This window comes from Microcaecilia unicolor, chromosome 7 (genome assembly GCF_901765095.1).
Source record: "Microcaecilia unicolor chromosome 7, aMicUni1.1, whole genome shotgun sequence".
NCBI lineage: Eukaryota > Metazoa > Chordata > Amphibia > Gymnophiona > Siphonopidae > Microcaecilia > Microcaecilia unicolor.
The window spans coordinates 167,150,425-167,176,509 of record NC_044037.1 but is presented as its reverse complement, the minus strand read 5'-3'; the positions used below and the strand labels follow the sequence as shown (position 1 = coordinate 167,176,509).

Below are 26,085 nucleotides of genomic sequence, written 5' to 3'. Positions count from 1 at the left end.
AAGTATAAGCAGCATATCAAAAAAGTGAAGGAACCACTCCATGTATAGTATCTAAAGATTTCCAATTCAATCACAAGATATCACTTGAAAGAAATTGTAGCCAGAATGAGGCACCATGAGAAAACTGTCAACTTCATGCCGAAGCCATTAAAAAGGAGCACACCACTTATAAAGTGAGATACCGAAGAATATAAAACATGCATATTGGAAGTGCAAAATCTCCCTAGACACTAAACTGTAATTTACTTAAAAAGAAAAAAAAATGAACAGGAACCTGAGTGATACCTGCCATAGAAATCATTACTTGAACACACTTAGAATTGAAGATATTGTGCATCATTCCAATAATAATTTTAAAAAAAGATTCTAAAAAAGGTCAAATTGAATCTTGAAAATTAATATAACACCTAACACAAAACAAAATATAGCTAGTTTAGCAGATTCTTACCACAAAATAAAATATGCTGCTCTCTTACATGAACTCCTTTGAACAAAACACCACACATATCAACTCTGGTATTTAAACGTAATGCTTAGCGGATGCTAAAAATGCTAGCAAGCCTCTAGCACAGCTTAGTAAACAGGGCCCTAAAGCAACTGTGCATCTGAAATTAAATAAAATGCCTAAAAAATGCATCGATGACAGTGTGCTCAAGTGTGTGAAAACTGTATTGACAACACCAATTTAATCAATGTAAACCAAACAGTGTTGGTTGTCAAATGAGTTTGATATCAGCTACACCATAACCAATTAAAAAACATTCAATATAAACCAAGTAGTATCAATTAACATGTGAATAAGTGAAAGAATTTTTAACAAATACCTTTATGAACATAATCATTCAATGAAAGTTAAACGATATCTGAACAAAATAATTATTGTGCAAATATATGAAAATATGAAAATTCTGTATGAGCTATTCATATTTATGAAAAATATAAATCCTAAATATAGTGATACAAGTAAATATATAGAAATTGATGAAAACACAGAAAAATTGTGAGAAACCTATAAAAAGTTAGGGGGTCTTTTACAAAGTAGTGGTAAGCCCAACACGAGCTTACCGCATGCTAATCAGAACTACCACTGGCCCAACACAGCTGCTGTGGTGGTAGCTCAGGCTGGAGCGTGCACCATTTCCAGCACTTCGGCAAAAAATGTTTTCCTCTAGTGTAGCACTAACCTGGCGGTAATTGAGCATCACTGCATGCTGCCGGGTTACTGTGAGAGCCCTTACTGCCACCTCAGTGGGTGGTGGTAAGTGCTCCCCGCAGCATGGCCACGGGGTAAGGGTTATCATACCGTATGGCATTTTGGGGGGGAGCTTTTTACCCATTGCGGTAAAAAGGGCCCTGGTGTGTGGGGAAAAACGGCCCCTGCAGTTACTGAAGGGCCCTTTTTCCCACAGCTTAGTAAAAGAACCCTTTAATCACATGTTTAAGAAATGCCCATGATGTGATGTAAAAGGAAAAAAAAAAGCTTAATGTATGTAAACCAATTTTGAGATCATAATTCTAAATAATGTGTCTTAATCCAGATAAAAAAGTGGAAACAGGAGAGGGAAGGGGAGAGGAAAAGAAGAAGGAAAGGGAGGAGAATAAAAGGGGGAGGAAGAGAAGAAAAGGGATGAAAAAAGGAAGCAAGTAAGAGAAGGGGGAAGAAGGAAATGGAAGGGGAGGGGAAAGAAAGGGGAAAGAGGAGGGAACAAAGAAAGTGGAAGGAAGGAAATGGAAGGGGAAGGACATGAAAAGGTAAAGAAACTAGCCTGAGATTTAATTCAGAGTTCAAGCCATAGGTTACAGCTGTATAAATTTGATGCTGTTCTACACACTCTTTGGTTTACATAGATTGGTTTACATACATTAAGTTTTGTTTTTCCTTTTTCATCAAATCATGTGTATTTTTTAAGCACGTCATTACATTTTTATAGCTATCACACAATTTTGCAGTGTTTTCATAAATTTCTATATATTCACTTCTAGTTTCACTATATTTAGGATTTACATTCTTCATAAATAGGACCATTTCTCATATATAATTTTCATTTTTTCATATATTTGCATGAGCATCAAATCATAAGGACATATTTCTGCAATTAGTAACGATGTTTCCTCTAATGTTAATGAAAACAATATGTTCAGGTGCTGGAAGTCCATCCACATTAAAAAAAAAAATTAAACATCAGAGTAGCAAAATTGAATAAGTCCATTTTATGGTCAAAATATATGTTTTGTTGACATTCCCCTGATGCATGAGACATGTAAACAATTGTGATGAGCCTCTCCCCCTTTGAAAAATTCCCAGTGAGTTCATGGCCATGTCAGATCTGTTTAAAGTAGAGGTTAATTTTTAAAGGATTTGCTTGAGGTTCAATCCTAATTCCATTTGAGACTGTAGTCTCTGATGGATAAATGGGCTGAAACCTATTCTTTTCTTTCTCCCTTCTTTCTAAATTCCATTATTGGTTCACTGAATATTTGTGAGCAATTCAGGTTTTCTTTTCTAATTGGCCTGGACACTAATGGATGCATTTGACAGCTCTGTTTTATAAGCTGAATATTTTAATTAAACTGGTTACTGATCAGTTGGTGGGGTATTGATTGTGTCATTTATCAAAGAGCTAGAAAAGCATAATTTTTTTGTGTATAGCTATGTTTGCAAATTCAGATCACTATGCAGTATGTTGTAAACCATACCCTTCCTCTTACGGAGATTCAGCTTTAATTTAAGAACATTTGGTCTCGCTGCAAGACTTGACTTAGCTGACAACACACCAGTAAAGGATGACAAATTTGGCTCTCTTGGTATAAAAGATATGCTATAATTTTTGGCTAGAGAGCTTGAAGATTCTCAAAAGCTTAGACAGCCAGATTGTCAGATAAAAAGAAGCTCTCTAACACTGTGTTCAGCTGTAGCAGAAGATGGTAATGAAGGAGTACACATAATATAACAGCTATTGAGTAAAAATGCATGCTGTTTAACACAAACCTCATTGTTATCATTAAGGCCTATTTACTAACTAAATGCATGAATTTTAATATTGTACATATATACATTAGTAAATTAGTTAGTAAATGGTGATGTGATTCACTGAAGGTACAACCACTGTTCCCTCTAAGTTGAGCAGGAGTCCTCCAACTATAGTCCTGCCAGTGGGAGATGCTGTTTCACTAGTGAGGGACAGCAAGCTCTTCAGGACGCCTGTCTCTAATGATTTAAAACATATTAGTGAAACAATCCCCCATCCTTTTAGCAGTTATGCAGTTGGAAGACGCCCACTCAGTCTAGAGGGAACATACAGATATAACAATGAATTTAGGTGCCTATTTTAGATGTGCTGTTTGGGTTTTAGATGTGCATAAACGGCATGTAAACTGGGATATACACTTGTAAAACTGAAAAACAGTCATCTGGCAAGGGATGAAAATCAGCAGTGTAACAAATAAGCAGATATTTTTTCTCTCTCAAGTTATAACTAAGTTCTACACTACCTTAACAGCCAATTTGGACAATAAGCCACAAAAAGTTTTCAAGTTTCAGGGTTTTTTTAATTGACTTTCTACCCAGCCAATCTACATTGTGTCTAGACGGCTCACAGGCTAAAATGGAGGTGGGGTAGGAAATAACGTGTAGTAAAGACAACATTGAACAGACTGGCACTAAAGGAAATAGGAAGAACTACTGTAAAAAGATAGGAAAGAGAAGTAAGAGGGGTATCACAAGAGGGAGGGCAGACTACTAACAAACCAAATATTCAATTAGTCTCCAAATGCTTCCAGGAAAAAGATATATCTTTAAGTCAGTTTTAAACCTAGTTAAGGAGTGAGGGATTTTAGGTGTAATGGTAGGTGATTCCAAAGTTGGGGAGCTTGAATGGAGAAGATAGAGTGATGTATGGAGGCCGCGGAGACAGCAGAGATAGGGGAAACTATGAGGAGGTCCTGATGAGAAGAGCACAGGGATCTAGGTGGGCAATAAGTACATAAGTATTGCCATACTGGGAAAGACCAAAGGTCCATCAAGCCCAGCATCCTGTTTCAAACAGTGGCCAATCCAGATCACAAATACCTGGCAAGATCCCAAAAAGTACAAAACATTTTATACTGCTTACCCCAGAAATAGTGGATTTTCTCCAAGTCCATTTAATAATGGTCTATGGACTTTTCCTTTAGGAAGCCATCCAAACCTTTTTTTAAACTCCACTAAGCTAACTGCCTTTACCACATTCTCTGGCAACAAATACCAGAGTTTAATTACACGTTGAGTAAAGAAACATTTTCTCCGATTCGTTTTAAATTTACTACATTGTAGCTTCATCACATGCCCCCTAGTCCTAGTATTTTTGGAAAGCATAAACAGACGCTTCACATCTACCTGTTCAACTCCACTCATTATTTTATAGACCTCTATCATATCTCCCCTCAGCCGCCTTTTCTCCAAGCTGAAGAGCCCTAGCCGCTTTAGCCTTTCCTCATAGGGAAGTCATCCCATCCCCGCTATCATTTTTGTCGCCCTTCTCTGCACCTTTTCTAATTCCACTATATCTTTTTTGAGATGCGGCGACCAGTATTGAACACAATATTCGAGGTGCGGTCGCACCATGGAGCGATACAAAGGCATTATAACATCCTCATTTTTGTTTTTCCATTCCTTTCCTAATAATACCTAACATTCTATTTGCTTTCTTAGCCGCAACAGCACACTGAGCAGAAGGTTTCAACGTATCATCAACGATGACACTTAGATCCCTTTCTTGGTCTGTGACTCCTAACGTGGAACCTTGCATGACGTAGCTATAATTCGGGTTCCTCTTTCCCACATGCATCACTTTGCACTTTCTCACATTAAACGTCATCTGCCATTTAGACACCCAGTCTCGTAAGGTCCTCTTGTAATTTTTCACAATCCTCCTGCGAATTAACAAATTTGAATAACTTTGTGTCATCAGCAAATTTAATTACCTCACTAGTTACTCCCATCGCGAGGTCATTTATAAATATGTTAAAAAGCAGTGGTCTGAGAACAGACCCCTGGGGAACCCCACTAACTACCCTTCTCCATTGAGAATACTGACCATTTAACCAGTTTTTAATCCACAATAGAACACTACCTCCTATCCCATGACTCTCTAATTTCCTCTGCAAAAATATAATAACCGTTTGAATATTTTTGCATATTTTTGCATGTTCTATTGGGTACAACCAGTTATTGAGTGTGAACCTTTATTTGCATTCTAATTTCCTCTGGAGTCTTTCATGAGGTACTTTGTCAAACGCCTTCTGAAAATCCAGATACACAATATTAACCGGCTCACCTTTATCCACATGTTTGTTCACCCCTTCAAAGAAATGTAGTAGATTGGTGAGGCAAGATTTCTCTTCACTAAATCCATGTTGACTTTGTCTCATTAATCCATGCTTTTGAATATGCTCTGTAATTTTGTTCTTAATAATAGTCTCTACCATTTTGCCCGGCACCGACGTCAGACTCACCGGTCTATAATTTCCCGGATCTACTCAGGATCCTTTTTTAAAAATCAGCGTTACATTGGCCACCCTCCAATCTTCTGGTACCAAGCTTGATTTTAAGGATAAATTATAGATCCACAAGCTCATTTTTCATTTCTGTCAGTACTCTGGGATGAATACCATCCGGTCCAGGAGATTTGCTACTCTTCAGTTTGTAGAACTGCCCCATTACATCCTCCAGGTTTATAGCGAATTCATTAAGTTTCTCTGACTCGTTGGCTTCGAATACCATTTTCGGCACCGGTATCCCACCCAAATCTTCCTCGGTGAAGACCGAAGCAAAAAATTAATTTAATCTCTCCGCTACGGCTTTGTCTTCCCTGATAGCCCCTTTTACTCCTCGATCATCTAGCGGTCCAACCAATTCTTTTGCCGGCTTCCTGCTGTTAATATACCTAAAAAAATTCTTACTATGTGTTTTTGCCTCCAATGGCAATCTTTTTTTCGAAGTCCCTCTTAGCCTTCCTTATCAGCGCTTTGCATTTGACTTGACATTCCTTATGCTGTTTCTTATTATTTTCAGTCGGTCCTTCTTCCATTTTCTGAAGGATTTTCTTTTAGCTCTTATAGCTTCCTTCACATCACTTTTTAACCATGCTGGCTGTCATTTGGACTTCCGTCCTCCTTTTGAAGTTTTTTTTCACCGTTCTCATTTTATCATACTCTCCTTTTTGAAAGTTAAACGCTAATGTATTTGATTTCCTATGTATTCTTACTTCAAAGCTAATATCAAATCCGATCATATTATGATCACTGTTATCAAGCGGCTCCAGCACCATTACCTCCCGCACCAGATCATACGCTCCACTAAGGACTAGGTCTAGAATTTTTCCTTCTCTCGTTGGCTCCTGTACCAGCTACTCCATAAAGCTGTCCTTGATTTCATCAAGGAATTTTACCTCCCTAGCATGCCCCAATGTTACATTTATCCAGTCAATATCGGGGTAATTGAAATCACCCATTATTATTGTGTTGCCCAGTTTGTCAGGTCAAAAGAAAAGAGGGCTCTTGATGCTCCCTAATTTTGAAAGTTAAATGGAGCAGTTTATAGATGATATGTGAAGAAGGTCTTTTCTCAGTACTCCAACCTTACCTCACTAGGGAAGAAAGATCTTATTCTACTGGAACCAACAGCAGGTGAGTTTGCTAACTTTTTAGCAGCTATATCACAACAGTACAACAAAATCTTCTTCCCCCAAAGGGCCTCACTCGTTGTGTCATAATTTAAACACCCAGATCCCACTAATTCTGGCTCTACCTCTAATTCTCTGGGTAAACCCCACCTCTCCTCTTCATGGTCTGTGTTTATGCTCATGACCCTCTCTTACTTTACTAAAATGATCAAAGCAGCCCACATTAATACATCCCCTTTGATCCCAACCCTTCCTTTCATGACATAAACTTATACCTGATAAATAATAGGCTCTCCAATGCCATACTCCCAATTCTTTGGAAAAAGGCCATATTATAACCCAAACTAAAACAGACACTCTTGGTACATCTGTAGTGTCAAACCGCTGTCCAATTTTTAATCTGTGCTACATTTGAAAGCTAGTAGAACAAACAACTAACATGGTTAGTGCTCACATATTTCACCCACACCAATCAGAATTCTCCCAGAGTCATAGCGCTGAAACAATCATCACATCCTTGCTGAGTGATCTTCACTCTGCCTTGGATAATGGAAAAATAACACTAGTAATATCTCTTGTTCTAAGCTCAGGCTTTGGAAAACAAAAGGGTATGATCGGCTCTATCAGACTTACAGAAATCAGAATATTTGGAATGGGTTTTCAGTTGTTCTCCTCTTTCTTGCAAAACAAAACATTTACAGTTAGAACTTCTACTTCCTCCTCTGCTTCTCAGACCCTATCCTGCAGTTTCCCACAGGGTTCAGTTTTAGCTACTATTGAATATTTTCTTTAACCCTTTGACACTACTTCTTTAGACCTTTGGCTTCAGTATTTTTCTGTGTGGACAATATACTATTGGTGCACTATACTGACTCTTTTCACCTAAGTATATCGGAAGTCCAATCAGCCCTTGATGCAGTTTCCACTAGGTTGCAGAACCATTGTCTCAACCTGAATCATTCAAAGGGCACAGCTACATGGATTACTGGATGGCTTCACTGTCCATCAAAGTTCCCACTTCAACAGCAATAGTCCCTCATTTAAAATACTTGGGTATATACTTAGATTTGGAACTCTCTTGAGGGTCAATCACTGCAGTTCTGAGGAAATCTTTCTTCACACTGAAAATTCCTATGCTGTTCAAATCTTCCTCATTGACTCTTCCCAACTTATTCTCCCATACATATAATACAGCTATTTGAATTCTCTGCTACATGAAAAAAATAGGACTACATAACATTGCTTCTCATGCATCATCACTGGCTTCTGGTTTAATACAAGAGTGCAATTCAAGATTCTCACTGTGGTCTACAAAACTCTATATGGAGGAATTCTCTGATAGCTCTTTCTTTGATTTTCCAATACATGACCCATCATTTGCACATCCCACCGGTATTCCAAGCCCAGTAGGAGTTCACTTGATCCTGTGCATTTTTCTCTACCACACTATTTCTCTGGAAATCTTTACCAGTCTACAGTATATATGTCTAAAATATTTGTTCAAGAAATTTGAAACCACCTTGAAAACACACCTTTTTACACTGCTTTTGCTGATAGCTAGCTAGCCTTAACTTTGCTTAATGCCCATCTCCCTTCTTCTCTACTTTCCTTTGCTTTTTAAAATTGCACTTTGTAAACCACCATTCTACTTTGGAAGGATATTACAGTATGTCCAGCCTAATAACTATAAACCATATTTGCCACTCAGTATTGATATTGATTTTATGTTCATGTTGAAGTACATATAACGTGAGCATATTGTGAAGAATTATTGAAAAACTTTGTCACACTGGGGAACTGGGGTGATTACAGGGCAGATGCAATTTAATGAAGACAATTGGGAAGTGATGCACATGGGGGAAAATAATCCTAACTATATAAAGTGCTGGGTTAATCTAATATGAGTTACCATAGGGAAAGACCTTGGAGTCGTCGTGGACAATACATTTAAATTCTTGGCTCAATGTGGTTATTTTACGATTTTTATATTGTTAACATGATGGTAAGTTTTATGCTATACCTGTTGTACACTGCCTTGAGTGAATCTCTTCATAAAGGCACTCCGTAAATAACAATAAATAAAAATACAAATAGGCTACTGTTGATTATTCTGTGGGGAATAGAAATTAAACTAAGACTATCATAATCATGCTTCTTTATCAATACTTTGGGCGGCCTTACTTGAATATAGTGTGCAGTTCTGGTAGTGCTTTCTTGGAAAGATACAACAAAACGAGAAAAGGTGCAGAGGTCATCTGCCTATCTTATACGAGCTCTACAAAATAGTACCCCGTAGCATGCGTCTGCCAACCATACTCTTAACAGTTGACAAGATTGTGCTAAAGCTTTTGTTGTTGATATGTTGAACTGATTTAACAAAGGGTTTACCCTCAAGCACAGCATGGAGAAAAAGCTTTGATAAATCAATTCTGTAAGCTGTGTTAGTGTTTTAATGTAGACAACAGATGTTAATAATGAATAAACCCCATTCAATAAAATAGGATATACAGTAATTAACTGGGCTTTTTCATGTTAAAATATTAACACAGCTTAGTGTATCGGCCTGTATAGGCCACTCTAGTAAACAAATAATGCAAAATAAATAACTTCAAAATAAATCATGGTAGCCTAGTGCATGATGGCAGAGACCAAGTGGTGTGTCCTATATGCCCAGTTATTGCTAAACATCAAGCTTGGTAAATATCTTGTCCCTATTCATTATTACAAGTAGTTATTCATTTTTGCTTAAACATTTTTGATTTTTTTTTAAATTCCAGGAGCATGTAGAATTAAGTGCTCAGGGTCTGCCTATTTCCCCTGCTTCTTGGCGTACTGATAACTTTCAGCAGCCTCTGACAACAAAGAGTCCTCAGGAACGACTTAAAGGTAAAGTTTTCACATCTCTTAAACACTCTCTACGAAGAAAATTGCAACACAAGTGGTTTTAGTGAGGGATTTTTTAATCCACTTCAGCTGGGAAAAGAAGTTAATTAGACTGAAAGCACACTGCATTACTCTGAGACTCAAATGTCCAGGCATTCAGTAGTGAGCTGACTCAGATTTCTGGCAAAATGCACCTGCTTAAGCAATAGTTCTTCTAACTGTTGATGCTGCAAATATGCAAGATGGAATATCAACAAATCATTGGTAGAAAGTGATCAGCTATTCAAGATACGACAGGGTATGATCAAAGCAGCCATTATAAAGAATGACTGACTGGTTGTCCCCCAGTAAATTTAACATAGACAATATTTTCTATAACATCTTCCTTTTAGAGCACACATTGTACTCTCAAGTTGTTGGTTACAAAGTGGGACCATTGTGTTTCTTTCAGTATTTTTAGTGGTTGCCATTTTAGTCCACTTGAATATGTAGAAATGAAGATCATGACAAAGTTGTGGACTAACTTTCGAGAGCTAAACTCCCTTGGGTGAAAGCAAGGAATCTGAAATTAAATAAGTAGGGATTTGTTAAATACTTTCTGACTTGTTAAAATCCAGAGGTTACATCTTTCTGATATTGGGCTGAACATCCTCAACACAGTACTGTGGATAATGGTTGAGGTAGTTGAATAATATTGTTACCCTTCTGGAGCTTGAACTATAATGATGACACCACATGGAGAGAGATGAGCTCAGAAACAGGAGGGCAATATTCTAAAGTCTGATAATTTAGCACTAGCGAAAGACAATTAATGAAGGAAGTCTAGCTTGCATAATGTAGTCTAAAATGCATTAAACTGCTACAATAAGTATCATTGATCATACGGTGTTAACGTTTATTTCTACATTTAATTTTACTGAATTTTTTTTCCTTGTTTTGAAATTGAATTGATTTTTCAAGTGTAAATTATGTTTAAGGATTTTGGTTTTACTTCTTCTTAGTATCAGTGTAACTAGCATATACAGGGTTCCTTTTATTAAACTGCACTTACTGCAGCTTAAAAGGGCTTTCCGTGGAACACGCTGAGGCATCCTGTAGCAGAAGCCAAATGTGTGTGCGCAAACCACACACTAAAAAAATGTTTCTTTATTTTTCTTAAAGGGAGAGATGTGTGTATGTGTGATCTAACTGTTGTGATCTCATTGTTGTGTTTCTAACTGGTTTATTGATATCTGATTGTTGTGTTTCTAACTGGTTTATTGATATCTGTAAATTTGAAAACTAGATTTTCAGATTTCAAAACTGCCAGGAAGTATTAGAAATCGCTTTCTTTTACTTAGTGTGCTGAGCTGTTCCCCTCCCCCAACCACCTGGTTTTCAGCAGACATTTTAAACACTTAGGTGTGGTGATTTCTGTTTTCTGTGGAGCTCCTGAGCAGCCTGCAGCTCTTTGCTTGTCCGCTGCCTGAAGAAAACTCAAACAGATAAGAATTATGCTGGCTTTCCCTACCCTACAGCTGTGGTTTCTGCACATTTCTGGTGCATTTCTTAACCTTGTCTTCCCCTTGACTTAACCTTGTCTTCCCCTTGTCCCAAACAGCTGTGTAGAATAGTGGCTTAACACAGTCCTAGAGATAGGTTTTACAGCAAACACATTCCACAGGTAACATTTAAGCCCACCCACCCCCACCCCCCAAGACTGACACTTCCTAAATAGCTTTTCTGAATAGCTACTTATCACAAATTAACTCCACCCTAATTACAACTGTCTCAGATTGCTGAGGAGCAAAATTAATCTTGCACACGGTTAAACCCCATCATAGTATACCTGTTCATACCCATTCCAACAAATCAGGATGACTTTTATTCTCTGTAATAATTGTGGTGCTTTAGTTTCAAGGCCAATCATCTGGAGCCTTAAGGCTAGTCCTATCTGTCATCAGCTCACTAGTTTAAAACAGGAGCTCAGCAAAGTAAAGCAGGAATTAGATGCACTTAAAGCAACTTCTAAGACTGCACAACATTATAATGCACAGAATCAAACCAAATTCACACCACTACCTCAAAGGATAAAACCACCTAAGAATAGATGGTTCACCGTAGGCTCAGGCAGACTTCGTTATGTGACACAGAGGCATCCACCCTCACAAGTGTTACCTCTACAGAATTCTTTTGCTCCATTACAGCACTGTGGTGTTCCTCATAATAGAACTGACGCGGAAGAACAAGCAATGGAGGTGAAAAAAAAAAAAAGATATGAAGGTACCCAAAGACAAAAAACAACCCCAAATCACAAATGTTGAAACACATACCAGAAAATGTAGATGGAAAGCGATGACCACAAATGCTCGCAGTCTAAGCAATAAAGTTCATGACCTTCAAGCCCTGATTTTGGAGGCAGACTTAGACATTGTTGCAATCACGGAGACGTGGCTAAATGGTTCCCATGAATGGGATGCAAACATACCAGGCTATAATCTATTAAGGAAGGATAGAGAGGGTTGAAAAGGTGGAGGAGTACTCTGTATGTGAGAAATGATATCGAGGCAACTGAAATGTCAGGGACCTGGGGAAAGGAAGAAGCGATATGGATCACCTTAAAAAGAGATGATAAAACCTTTATACACGTGGGTGTTGTCTACAGACCTCCGACACAATTGGAGGATCTAGATAAAGATCTGGTCACAGATATCCATAAGTTGGAAATGAAGAGAGAGGTGCTGTTGCTGGGAGATTTCAATCTGCCGGATGTAGATTGGAAAGTTCCGTCTGCAGAATCGGAAAGAAGTAGAGAGATCGTGGATGCTTTTCAAAATGCTGTGCTCAGACAAATGGTGACGGAACCCACGAGGGAGGGAGCAACGCTGGATCTGGTTCTCACAAATGGGGATAGTGTGTCAAATGTCCGAGTGGGTGCCCATCTGGGCGGCAGTGACCATCAAACGGTTTGGTTTGATATGACTGCTGAAGTGGAGGGCAGCCACTCAAAAATCAAAGTCCTGGATTTCAAGCATGCTGACTTTAGTAAAATGGGGGAATACCTGAGGAAGGAGCTGATGGGATGGGAGGATGAACGAGAAGTGGAAGGACAGTGGTCCAAGCTGAAAGAAGCTATAAATAGGGCCGGAAACCTTTATGTAAAGAGAGTAAATAAAAGCAAGAGAACAAGGAAACCGATATGGTTCTCCAAACAAGTGGCTGAAAAAATAAAGGCTAAAGAGTTGGTGTTCCTGAAATACAGAAAGACTCAAGAAGAGGAACAAGGGGAGGAATACCGGATGAAACTGAAAGAAGCCAAGAGAGAGATACGTCTGGTGAAAGCACGAGCGGAAGAACAAATGGCTAGAAATGTAAGGAGGGGTGACAAAACTTTCTTCAGCTATATTAGTGAAAGGAGGAAGACTAAAAAGGGAATTGTGAGACTGAAAGATGCTGAGAAATGCTATATAGATAATGATGAAGAAAAAGCAAATTTGCTAAATAGATACTTTTGTTCTGTTTTCACAGAAGAAAATCCTGGAGCAGGACCACAATGGACTGGCAAAAGTACATGTGAGAATGGAGTGGATATAGAACCGTTCATGGAAGAGAGTGTGTATGAGCAATTTAAAAATCTAAAGGTAGACAAAGCAGTGGGACCGGATGGGATCCACCCCAGGATATTGAGGGAGCTCAAAGAGGTTCTGGCGGGTCCTCTTAAAAATTTGTTTAATAAATCCTTGGAGACGGGAGAGGTTCCGTGGGATTGGAGAACAGCGGAGGTGGTCCCTCTTCACAAAAGTGGTGATAGGGAAGAAGCTGTCAACTACAGGCTGGTAAGCCTCACTTCAATTATTGGAAAAGTAATGTAAGCCATGCTGAAGGAAAGGATAGTGAATTTCCTGGAAGCCAATAAATTGCAAGATCCAAGACAACATGGTTTTACCAAAGGGAAATCGTGCCAAACAAATCTCATTGAAATCTTTGACTGGGTGACCGGAGAATTAAATCAAGGACGTACTATGGACGTAATCTACTTAGATTTCAGCAATGCTTTTGACAAGGTTCCCCACAGGAGGCTCTTGAATAAACTAGAAGGGCTGAAGATAGGACCCAAAGTGGTGAACTTGATTAGGAACTGGTTGATGGGCAGACGCCAGAGGGTGGTGGTAAATGGAGTTCGCTCAGAGGAGAGAAAGGTGAGTAGTGAAGTGCCTCAGGGATCGGTGCTGAGGCCGATTCTATTCAATATATTTGTGAGTGATATTGCCGAAGGCTTACAAGGTAAAGTTTGCCTTTTTACGGATGACACCAAGATTTGCAACCGAGTGGACACCCCGGAGGGAGTGGAAAGCATGAAAAAAGATCTGCGGAAGCTAGAAGAATTGTCTAAGGTTTGGCAATTAAAATTCAATGTGAAGAAATGCAAAGTGATGCACTTAGGGAGTAGAAATTCACGGGAGATGTATGTGTTAGGCGGTGAGAGTCTGATAGGTACGGACGGGGAGAGGGATCTTGGGGTGATAGTATCTGAGGACCTGAAGGCGACAAAACAGTGTGACAAGGCGGTGGCTGTAGCTAGAAGATTGCTAGGCTGTATAGAGAGAGGTGTGACCAGCAGAAGAAAAGAGGTTTTAATACCCCTGTATAAAGACGTTGGTGAGGCCCCACCTTGAGTATTGTGTTCAGTTTTGGAGGCCGTATCTTGTGAAGGATGTTAAAAAAATGGAAGCGGTACAAAGAAAAGCTACGAGAATGGTATGGGATTTGCGTTACAAGACGTATGAGAGACCTGTTGACCTGAACATGTATACCCTGGAGGAAGGGAGAAACGGGGTGATATGATACAGACGTTCAAATATTTGAAAGGTATTAATCTGCAAACGAAACTTTTCCGGAGAGGGGAAGGCAGTAGAACTAGAGGACATGAAATGAGATTGAAGGGGGACAGACTGAAGAAAAATGTCAGGAAGTATTTTTTGACGGAGAGAGTGGTGGATGCTTGGAATGCCCTCCCGCAGGAGGTGGTGCAGTTGAAAACGGTAATGGAATTCAAACATGCGTGGGATAAACCTAAAGGAATCCTCCTCAGAAGGAAGGGATCCCCAGAAGCTTAGCCGGAGGTGGGAGGCAGTGCTGGTGGTTGGGAGGTGTGGATAGTGCTGGGCAGACTTATACGGTCTGTGCCAGAGCCGGTGTTGGGAGGCGGGGCGGGTGGTTGGGAGGCGGAGATAGTGCTGGGCAGACTTATACGGTCTGTGCCCTGAAAAAGACAAGTACAAATCAAGGTAAGGTTTACACAAAAAATGGCACATGTGAGTTTATCTTGTTGGGCAGACTGGGTGGACCGTGTAGGTCTTTTTCTGCCGTCATCTACTATGTTACTATATGTATGGGTGGGGATAGAGAGAGTGGGCTTGACAATGGGGATCAGTTAGCACAGCCACATTACAGCACACTAACCGATTATCATAGGATTACCAGTGAACCCTTACTACCAACGGCGGCCAGTGTTTCGAATTAACACTTTCTGCTTCAGGATCACTGCATAAATCATTTCTGCTCAATTCTGCCGGCAGGAGCTACAGAGAGTTTTAATTCGAAATGCTGGCCGCCGTTGATCACGGTCAAAAGTTTAATAGAAAGACGCAGAGATCTACTTAAAGAAGCTAAGTTTATTTACTTGTTTAGCTGAGTTTAAAGCTTAATGCAAACTACAGTGGTGGAAATAAGTATTTGATCCCTTGCTGATTTTGTAAGTTTGCCCACTGACAAAGACATGAGCAGCCCATAATTGAAGGGTAGGTTATTGGTAACAGTGAGAGATAGCACATCACAAATTAAATCCGGAAAATCACATTGTGGAACGTATATGAATTTATTTGCATTCTGCAGAGGGAAATAAGTATTTAATCCCTCTGGCAAACAAGACCTAATACTTGGTGGCAAAACCCTTGTTGGCAAGCACAGCGGTCAGACGTCTTCTGTAGTTGATGATGAGGTTTGCACACATGTCAGGAGGAATTTTGGTCCACTCCTCTTTGCAGATCATCTCTAAATCATTAAGAGTTCTGGGCTGTCGCTTGGCAACTCGCAGCTTCAGCTCCCTCCATAAGTTTTCAATGGGATTAAGGTCTGGTGACTGGCTAGGCCACTCCATGACCCTAATGTGCTTCTTCCTGAGCCACTCCTTTGTTGCCTTGGCTGTATGTTTTGGGTCATTGTCGTGCTGGAAGACCCAGCCACGACCCATTTTTAAGGCCCTGGCGGAGGGAAGGAGGTTGTCACTCAGAATTGTACGGTACATGGCCCCATCCATTCTCCCATTGATGCGGTGAAGTAGTCCTGTGCCCTTAGCAGAGAAACACCCCCAAAACATAACATTTCCACCTCCATGCTTGACAGTGGGGACGGTGTTCTTTGGGTCATAGGCAGCATTTCTCTTCCTCCAAACACGGTGAGTTGAGTTCATGCCAAAGAGCTCAATTTTTGTCTCATCTGACCACAGCACCTTCTCCCAATCACTCTCGGCATCATCCAGGTGTTCACTGGCAAACTTCAGACGGGCCGTCACATGTGCCTTCCGGAGCAGGGGGACCTTGCGGGCACTGCAGGATTGCAATCCGTTATGTCGTAATGTGTTACCAATGGTTTTCGTGGTGACAGTGGTCCCAGCTGCCTTGAGATCATTGACAAGTTCCCCCCTTGTAGTTGTAGGCTGATTTCTAACCTTCCTCATGATCAAGGATACCCCACGAGGTGAGATTTTGCGTGGAGCCCCAGATCTTTGTCGATTGACAGTCATTTTGTACTTCTTCCATTTTCTTACTATGGCACCAACAGTTGTCTCCTTCTCGCCCAGCGTCTTACTGATGGTTTTGTAGCCCATTCCAGCCTTGTGCAGGTGTATGATCTTGTCCCTGACATCCTTAGACAGCTCCTTGCTCTTGGCCATTTTGTAGAGGTTAGAGTCTGACTGATTCACTGAGTCTGTGGACAGGTGTCTTTCATACAGGTGACCATTGCCGACAGCTGTCTGTCATGCAGGTAACGAGTTGATTTGGAGCATCTACCTGGTGTGTAGGGGCCAGATCTCTTACTGGTTGGTGGGGGATCAAATACTTATTTCCCTCTGCAGAATGCAAATAAATTCATATACTTTCCACAATGTGATTTTCCGGATTTAATTTGTGATGTGCTATCTCTCACTGTTACCAATAACCTACCCTTCAATTATGGGCTGCTCATGTCTTTGTCAGTGGGCAAACTTACAAAATCAGCAAGGGATCAAATACTTATTTCCACCACTGTACATACGGAGGTTTTTCTGGCTGATGATGCGGAAGTCCAGCTCCCTTTAGACTTTGTTTTATGTCTGGGGGCTTCTTGGGGCCTTTTCCTCAATACCAACAAGTGTGTTTGCTATTTGTATTTTGAGAACCCACCTGACTGTAGATATGTATTTCTTTATTTTATTAGGGATCTCTTCCCCAATAGAATTTTTAAACATTAGAGCATGGCCATTAATTCAGAAAATGGAAAATCGACCATTTTTGGACTTCCTGAAGAATGGCCTTAGCACATGAGGAAAAAACCCATGTAAGGGCATGCTAAGTCCACATTTTATTGTGGCTTAATTAAAATGACCCCACAGTGAGGTAGATGAGTAGGAGTGTTAAATTCTAAATGGGATTTTCCACATTTGACCTATTGAATAAACATTTCCTTATCAAGATAAACCTCCTTGGCCAGCAAATTGCAAGGTGTTTGAGTAGAGATTTGTGGATTTCTGTACTGGTCAAAGTTTCCTGTGTTTCTACTCCCTCCAAGCTTGAACGTTTTCCCTATAAAAGAGGCAGACAAATTATTTTATACAGTGTTCCCATTGTTCCTTCAAATAAGCATCTGATTTCTCGGATTACAAGTACTGTGAATCCTCATGCATGGGTGATGACACCAATACAACCTGACTTAACAGTTCAAAAGTCAGAAAAGAAGCAGCCAAAAGAATCAACCAGTGACTGACGAATAAAAGAGGTTTATTAGAAGAAGCAACATTTGGTGGTAATCTAATCCAGATTTTTATAAAACAACCTATTTCTAAATGGTTCTGAACAACATACAATAAAGAAGCCAAAACAAGTGTCACGTTTGTGGCCGTGACCACCCTCATACTTACCCTGTTTCTGGGAGTCAGTGGCTGTGCTGGCTTCTGCTTGTCTCTGTGTCTGTCTCTGCCTTAGTTTCTCTCTGGCTCTGTGTGCTGATTGCCCTACTGAACCTCACCTGTGTGGGCTATGCCTCTTCCAAGATGGCTGCCGCCTCTTCCTCCTTGCCAGTTTCCAAGATGGCTCCCGCTGTTCCTTCCTATGGAATGACTGCTTTGTGTGTCAAGCCTCTGTTTGGTTGCAAGGTGATTGCTGCAGCTGTGGCTCTGGTCTTGATGGGCTTTATTAGTCACCTGAAGACTACAGTCCTGGCCTTTGCATTGCCATTCCCTCCGCAGTGCTTTAGGTCCCGAGGTTAGTGTGCTGTTAGCACCGTTTGCTTTCCTTGTCTTTTGCTCTGTGGGTTTTCAGCCCTTCTGTGTTTATTGTTCTGTGGGCTTCCTACCCTTCTGTGTTATTTGCTCTGTGGGTCTCCTACCCTTCTGTGGGTTTTCAGCCCTTCTGTGTTTATCGCTTGTGGGTTTCCAGCCCTTCTGTGTTTATTGCTCTGTAGGTTCCCTGCCCTTCTGTGTTTATTGCGCTGTGGGTGTTCAGCCCTTCTGTGGTTATCGCTTTGTGGGTTTCCAGCCCTTCTGTATTTATTGCGCTGTGGGTTTTCTGCCCTTCTGTGTTTAGCGCTTTGTGGGTTTCCAGCCCTTCTGTGTTTATTGCGCTGTGGGTTTTCAGCCCTTCTGTGTTTATCGCTTTGTGGGTTTCCAGCCCTTCTGTGTTTATTGCTCTGTAGGTTCCCTGCCCTTCTGTGTTCTTGCTCTGTGGGTTTCCAGCCCTTCTGTGACCATTGCTTTGAACCTACCTATTGCCAGAACCCGGACATTCCCTGCCTGTCTGCCTTGCCATCGCCTAGGGGCCAGGGGGCACTCCTGGACCTTCATTCCTGCGGTTCCTGTAAGTCCTACCGGCTGCCAGAACCTGAGGGCTCAACCCGAGGGGGAAGGCAGTCAAGTGTAGGTGAAGCCTAGGTCCAGTGTGTCCAGTCCAGCGGGCCCCACTCCTGTGCGCACCCGTCCGGTGCGTTCCAGTTCTGAGTATTCCGGTGTAGAACTCCAGTCCGGGGTTCCGGTCCAGTTTTGTCTCATCTCTACCTTGGAGGTGATCTTGCCTGCCACTGCCGCTCCACGGTAGTGGCCCATGGGCTCACGAACCCAGTGCTCTCGGGGGAGAAGCCTGACAACAAGTTTGGGATAAAATCCTAGTAAAAAAAAAAATATATATAAAAAAGTTTACTGAAAAGAAAAGTTTTTATTGTCTTCCAAAGAGTAATAAGAAATGTATTGCTTAATTTCCACAGGGACTATCTTTTGTATATGGTGTACAGGGCTACGTATGCCTTGTAGCACTATAGAAATGATAAATAGTAGTGTCGTAGGAAGACTATTCCAGCAGTACACAGCTTGAAAAAGAACCAGTTAAGTGATTCTTATAAAGAACCCCTTGATAGATGGAAAATTAAGCAAGTTTTAGTAATAAGAGTCAGTGGCGTAGCCAGAAGTCAATTTTTGGGTGGGCCAACAGGTTGGATTGGTGGGCACTAGACAGTGGTGTGCTGGTAAATGTTTAACAACAGGCCCTCTCCCCGGTCCACCTCTGCACCCCCCCCCCCCCTGTCCACCTGTGCACCTCCCCTCAAAATTGCAGAGCTGGCTATAGCCGGGGAGAGATCCTGGGGGGGGGGCAATGCATTACTCTCTCCAGGAAAAAAAAAATAAATGAACCCAGGTTCCAATTTAATTCATGTTTAATGTGGGATAAAATGCCATAAATAAGTAAATAAATATAAACTTTTAATGTTGAGCACCTGATTCTCAAAGTGGACATATTCCAAACACTATAATGAAAATAAAATGATTTTTTTCTACCTTTGTTGTCTGGTGACTGTTTTTCTGATCATGCTGGCCCAGTATCCGATTCTGCTGCTATCTGTCCTCTTAACTCCGTTTCCAGGGCTTCCTTTCCATTTATTTCTTTACTTTCCTCCTTTCTTCTTCATTTCTTGCTCTATATCCATAAGTAAAAGCTGGGTCCTCCGCAGTCTTGACTGTCCAGTGGATCCAGCTTCTGCCTATTTTCTTCATCCATGTGCAGTTTTTCTCCTCTCTTCCTTTTCCCTCATCTCATCTCCTTCCTCACTATTCCATCCCCTCCATCCATGTCCAGCATTTCTTCTCTCTCCCTTCCCTCTCTTCCATCCATGTCCAGCAACCCTCCTCTCCCCTGTCTTTCCCTCCATCCATGTCCAGCAACCCTCCTCTCCCCTGACCTCCCCTTCATACACCCATGTCCAGCAACCTTCCTATCTCCTCTTTCCTCCCCTCCATCCACGCATGTCCAGCAACTCTCCTCTCCCCTCCAGCCATCCATACCTAGCAATTCTTTTCTCTCCCCTGCCCCCCTCTATCCATCCATACCCAGCAATTCTCTTCTTGTCCCCTCCATCCATCCATCCCCAGCAATTCTCTTCCCTCCCCTGCCCCCCTCCATTCATCCATACCCAGCAATTCTCTTCTCTCTCCCCTTGTCCCCTCCATCCATCCATCCCCAGCAATTCTCTTCCCTCCCCTGCCCCCCTCCATTCATCCATACCCAGCAATTCTCCTCTCTGCCCTGCCCCTATCCAGCCATACCCAGCAATTCTGTTCTTGCCCCTGCCCCCCTCTATCCATCTATACCATACCCAGCAATTCTCTTTTCTCCCCTGTCCCCTCCCTCCAGCCATCAGCGATTCTCCTCTCGCCCCTCCTGCTCCCATCCATGTGCTGCGATTCCACCTGCCCGCCTGGAGCCCTCTTCTCCCCCCCAAAAAAATTTACAGTGCAGGCTGAGCTCCGTTCCCACATCTGCCTCCCTCTCTCTCACGGCAGCGCTTCCCAAACGCTGCCCACCGCCGCCACGATCGCAGGATTTACCTCCCTCCGTCTCAGCACTCAGCAGCAGCGGTAGCGAATCATACACGCTGCCTCCTTCTAACCTGGAAGCGTCTCGCGGGTCTCAGCAGTCTTGGCAGCCATTTTTAAAACACAGCTGTGCTGGCGCCACCATTCAGAGTAGCGGCAGCAGGCAGGAAAGAGTGGGACTCTTTCCTGCCCCCACAGACCCTTAAAGGTACGACCGAGGATGGCTGCAATGTGCTGAGGTGGTAGGCAATCGGGCAGAACCTCCAGGCACCATAGAGCCTTTGGGCCCTCAGGCACAGCCCGGTTGCCCAAATGGTCAGTCCGCCCCTGGCCAAATCAAAATAGGAACGGCAAACCCAACTCGGTTACAGACAACAATTACTGTATGTCCACCTAAGGGGAAACAAAATCAAAGATACCAAATGTCACTCGCTGGGGGTACCCAGTTCTCTCCGCAGTCAAGGCACATTGAGCAAAACTCCCAAAGCAAGATTAAAAAGGAAAAGAGAGCTCGGATTTCAGAAAAGGAGGTTTCCTTACGAACTATGTCCTGAACCTAATCTGGCTCCGATGTAGCTTTTCCGATACACATTTCCAGAAATTTTCAGGCCTCATTGGGCCTAAGAAGCCTTTATTGCAATCCCATGTTTTTCCCAAAATATGCTGGCTTCCCCCTCAGTTCAATATGTTAGTCCATTAGCAATTCACAAGTAGAGCAAGTCCTATCCTCTCTCTCTCTCTTTTTTTTTTTTTTTGTTTCCTCCACCAATTTGGCCTCCATTCATGTGGGTCTATAGATCACCTCTCACCTTAGCCTCCCCACCTCAAAATATAAATACATTAGCTAATGAGGATCTCCAAGCTCTGTCAACTGAAGACTTTTCTTTGAAGGTGGCCAGATCTCCCTTTAACCAAGCTTAGCAGGCAGCAGCAATGGCTCTAAGCCACTGATGCTTGCACCCCACACATGCTTAGTTGTCGGTGACTCAAGGATGCTGTTGCTGACTGCAAAACTTGGTAGAAGGAAGTTCTGACCATCTTTGGAGGAGGTCCTCAGCTGGGGATGGTTGGGAATCCCCACGAGTTATACAGCAAGGGTCAGGACCGGTGTTAGACATGATAGGGCCCAGGTCAGAAAACAAAGGAGGGACCCCCCCTCCCCGATCCCGTCTCCTCTTTGCCTCCCCTCTGATTTCCTTACCTGCCTTTACTATCACACCAACAGTCCTTAACCAAATACAGAACAAGGGATCACAAATTAGAAGTAAAATTATTTAGACAAAAATTGAACTAGGAATCCCAAGAAGTCACATGGTATGTACTGCAGCACTGGAGAAATAAAAGCACTATCCACTCATTCATTTCCTTGCCGACCTCTCCCACATGGTTCCACCATTCCAAGCATCTTCTTCCCTCCACTTTTCTAGTCCAACATCTGCTTCCTCTTTCTTCCCTCCCAACTCATGTAGCCTAAAATCTCCCTGTTGTTACTCTCTTCCCTCCTACCCTCTCCCTCCATGGTCCAGCATTTCTCCCTCTCTGTTTCCTCACTCAGATTGTCTCTCCATCAATCCCTTTTGCTCCTAGATCCAACGTCTCCCTCTTTCTCCCCTCTCCATCTCCTGTATATTTCTCACTTCCTCTCATCTACCCCATTCCAACATCTCTCACTCTCTCACATTGTTCACATTCTCTCTCTCTCTCTCTTTCTTTCTCTCTCTCTCTCTCTCTCTCTTTCTTTCTCTCTCTCTCTTTCCCTTTCCCTCTCTCTCCCTTTCCTTCCCTTGTGCCCTAGGTCTAACATCTCTCCCCCCCCCCATGCAGCATTCTCTCCCTTCCTCCATTCTGCTGCAATCTCCAACATTTCTGCTTCTCTCCCACTGTCCACCATTTCTCTTTCTTCCTTCCCTGTGCCCTGGGTCCAACATTTCTCTCCCCTCCCCCCATGCATCATCTCTCTCTATCCACTGCCTGCTGCTGAACTGGAAGTCTTCCCCCTTCCGTGTCCTGCCCAGTCAGAAACAGGAAGATGCGACAGATGGGGTAGGATGCAATGGAGGGGAGGCTTCCGGGTTAGTGGCAGGCCGTTTGTGGGAATCGCTGCTGGGGACCCATTGAAGTGAGAGTGATACTTCTTAAGGGAAATGTAGGACCACTGAAGCCCAGCCTGCTCCCCACACGCTGGCACTGTCAAGGGTGCATCGCTGCTGGGTGTGCCTTAACCCACACTGGGATGGAGGCTGCCATTGGTATGTTAATACTTTCAGTTGGTTAGCAAATTGCATTTCCTTCACTTATGCTCAGGCTGGGCTGACTTTTGAGGGTCATGTCAAGTAATGTCAGAGCTATGCACTTGAGACTAGCCTCTATAGAGCTGATTTGCAGAGCTGTGACATGGACATCTGTCCATATGTTTACATGTCATTTCCTCCTAGATCAAGACTTCTGATATGACCCCAGACAGACCTCCAGCTCCATCCCCCTAGACCCTTCTCCGTGAGTTCCAGGCTGGTTTTCCCCCAAATAAATAATAAAACAGCCTGTTACCACTAAAAATACTGGTGTCTGTCTATTGTGGAACCACTTGTGCTATTTTCCTTTTTACAGTTGCAGCGGCAGGTATGGAGTCCCATGTATGAGGATTCACAATTCTGCTTGTCCTTGGAGAAAACAAATTTACTTATTGTAGCAGTAGTTCTCCAAGGACAGCAGGACTTGAATCCTCATAACCCTCCTACCTCCCCAAGGATTTGTATTCCTCTAGTTAGTAATAGACTAGAGGTCCTGTGTGGAAACAGGCAGAAACAAGCATGCATGTGCAGTGAGACAGCCCAAATACTTCTAGAAAAGTTGCTGAGTTACCATTTCCTATGCTGGGCTTAGTGAGGGCATCCATGCACGAAGACTGAAGTTCTGCTGTCCTCAGAGAATACCGCGTACAGATCAGTAACTGTTTTACTGCCCTTTTAATAGAACCAAGAATGTTATCCTATTTCCTTCCGTGGTTCAGCTTGTGACAAGTTCCCAACTATAGGTTCTGCATATGAATTACTTAAGGTTGCATGTAGTTTATGTGTGAGTGATGTAAAGATTGATTCTGCTGGTGAGGCTATACTAGAAATGATATACTACCTAGTACTAAAATATAAAAAATAGGATGCTTTATTTGTAGATAAGAGAAAAACAAAAATGTGGTAGATTGATCTGTGTTCCAATTTCCTTATAGCTTTTCCATTGCACATTAAAAAGAATGGAGGTCAACATTTGTATACCTCTTTTCTTTCATTCTCTAATATGGTTTAGAGCTTCCACATTTGATATTGTATAGTTTCTGAAGATTTGGGATTCATGGCTAACTTTTTCTTTCAACTCAATCTTATATTCATTTTTTTCTCATTGTACATGTAAAGTATATGGTAGCTGTTGCATCTGTTAGGTAATATTTGTTATATACAGCATTGCTAGCAAAAAGTGATGCTATTGTCAGCATAGTCTTCATTAATCATCCACTATTTATCCTTAAATATGTTTGCAGTAAGATATACTCTCAGATTTGGCAACTCAAAGTTCACTTTTTAAGCTTTAGTAACTTTTTTTTTTTTTTTTTTTTGGGGGGGGGGGGGGGGGGTTGTGTTTTCTCTCATTATCAATCTTTACTAATCTCCTGACTTTTGCAACATGTCCAGGTGATTAAGAGTACCTTTAACAGCTCAAGAACTGGAGAGACATATTTTCTAAGAAGCAACTTCAATATGAGTGAGAGCTGGTAGAGATAGGCACTAACTTCCAGGTTCTATATATCGTGTCTAGTGTTCCGCGCCAAAATCTTAGCATACTTCCTAACAACGTGAATAATTTAATTGGCTTAACACTTCCTATATAATAATTCTCACCTCCAACGTTCTATCTTGCTGCCTGTGTCTGTGGCTTTCTTCACAGTTGGTCTGCTAGGCTCCGTAGATCAGGCTGATGTCATGTAGAATGCCAGAGCCGGAGGAGGAGGGGTGAAAGGGGCAGGGCACAGGGGTGGAGGCGGAGCTTGAAAGAAACAGAAGCGTTGAGGGGTGGAGTAGCCGACAGCGTCCCGACCAATGGCACGGAAGGAAAGGTCGGAGTCGTCCTTGGGCATCAGCGGAGGGGGCAGAGCCACGGAGAGAGTGTGCTGCTATGCTGAGCCGGCGCGCAGGTGTGCTCGCGCATTCCTGCGCTGTGCGCAGGGGAGGGGGGACCTCAGGAGTCGGAGCGGCGAGAAAGAGGAGGAAAGCAGGCGACAGCCGCAGCTGCCCCTTCGGGCCCCATGGGAGGGTATGTGGGCAGCCGCAACGACTCCTTGGGAGGGAGGGAGCTTGAAACTCGGAGTGGGGGGAGGGACCCTGAAAGTCGGGGGGGGGGGGGGGGACCCTGAAACTCGGAGGGGGGACCCTGAGGGAGGGAAGGGACCCTGACACTCAGAGGGAGGGACCCTGAAAGTCGGTGGCAGAGAGGGAGGGAGGGGACAACCCTGAAAGTCGGAGGGAGGGAGGAAGGGAACAACCCTGGAACTGGGAGGAAGGGAGTGGGGGAGGGGGGCCCCTGGCGCACACTCTCTCACATACACACACACTCTCTCTCACAGACACACTCGCACCCAGTCACTCTCACTCTCTCACAGACACATTCGCACCCAGTCTCATTCTCTCTCTGTCACACACACACTCGCACATTCACACACTCTCTCTCTCTCTCTCACACAGTCACTCTTACACACTCTCTCTCAAACATACACACTCCGAGGAATACCTTGCTAGTGCCCATTTCATTTGTGTCAGAAACGGGCCTTTTTTACTAGCAAGCACTAATTGGCAATAATTAGAATTTATGTGCATAACTCGCTAAGCATATGCTGTAATGAATTATGCCTAAATTCTAAAGCATGCAGTTCAAAAGTGCCATGGCTATGGGCGGGGAAATGGGCATTTCGTGTGTGTTCCCAAATTTTCTCATGGTGTTATAGCATATGGCCCAGTCCGTGTAAACCTACATGCAGGGATTTACATCATGTTTTTGTTTGTGTAAATGAAGGCACATAGTTTTAGGTGTATTGTATATATTGCACCTAAATCTTATAGACTACACTTAGACAAAATGATTTTCCTGTGAATTTTCCAGGCGCCATATATAGAATCTCCCCCTAAATGTTTACATGTCAACCTAGTGGGTTTTATAATATTTAACATGTTTGTGTGGGAGGAAAAAGAGGGAAGGCCATGCCCTCAATAACCCTGCCTCCCATACATGCATAGCCCCACCTTTGCTAATTGCCCCTCCTTCCCAAGTATACACTAACATAACAAGTACGTCCCCCTGCACACAATAACAAGGGCTGAGCAGTCTCTCATAACAACCCCTTCCATCGTGCCCTCCACACACAACATCAAGGAGCCTATGTGCAGTGATTTTCAT

At 42.5% G+C, this 26,085-nt stretch overlaps 1 protein-coding gene across 2 annotated transcripts in view; it reads left to right on the top strand.

Moving 5' to 3' along the window:
• Window positions 1–26,085, top strand: part of PARD3B (par-3 family cell polarity regulator beta) — a 2,175,158-nt gene that overhangs the window by 1,084,162 nt on the left and 1,064,911 nt on the right. For both annotated transcript variants that reach the window (XM_030209894.1, XM_030209893.1), the window contains exon 13: window positions 9,440–9,548. In XM_030209894.1, coding sequence (XP_030065754.1) covers window positions 9,440–9,548 — 109 coding nt within the window. The remainder of the gene's footprint in view (window positions 1–9,439; window positions 9,549–26,085) is intronic.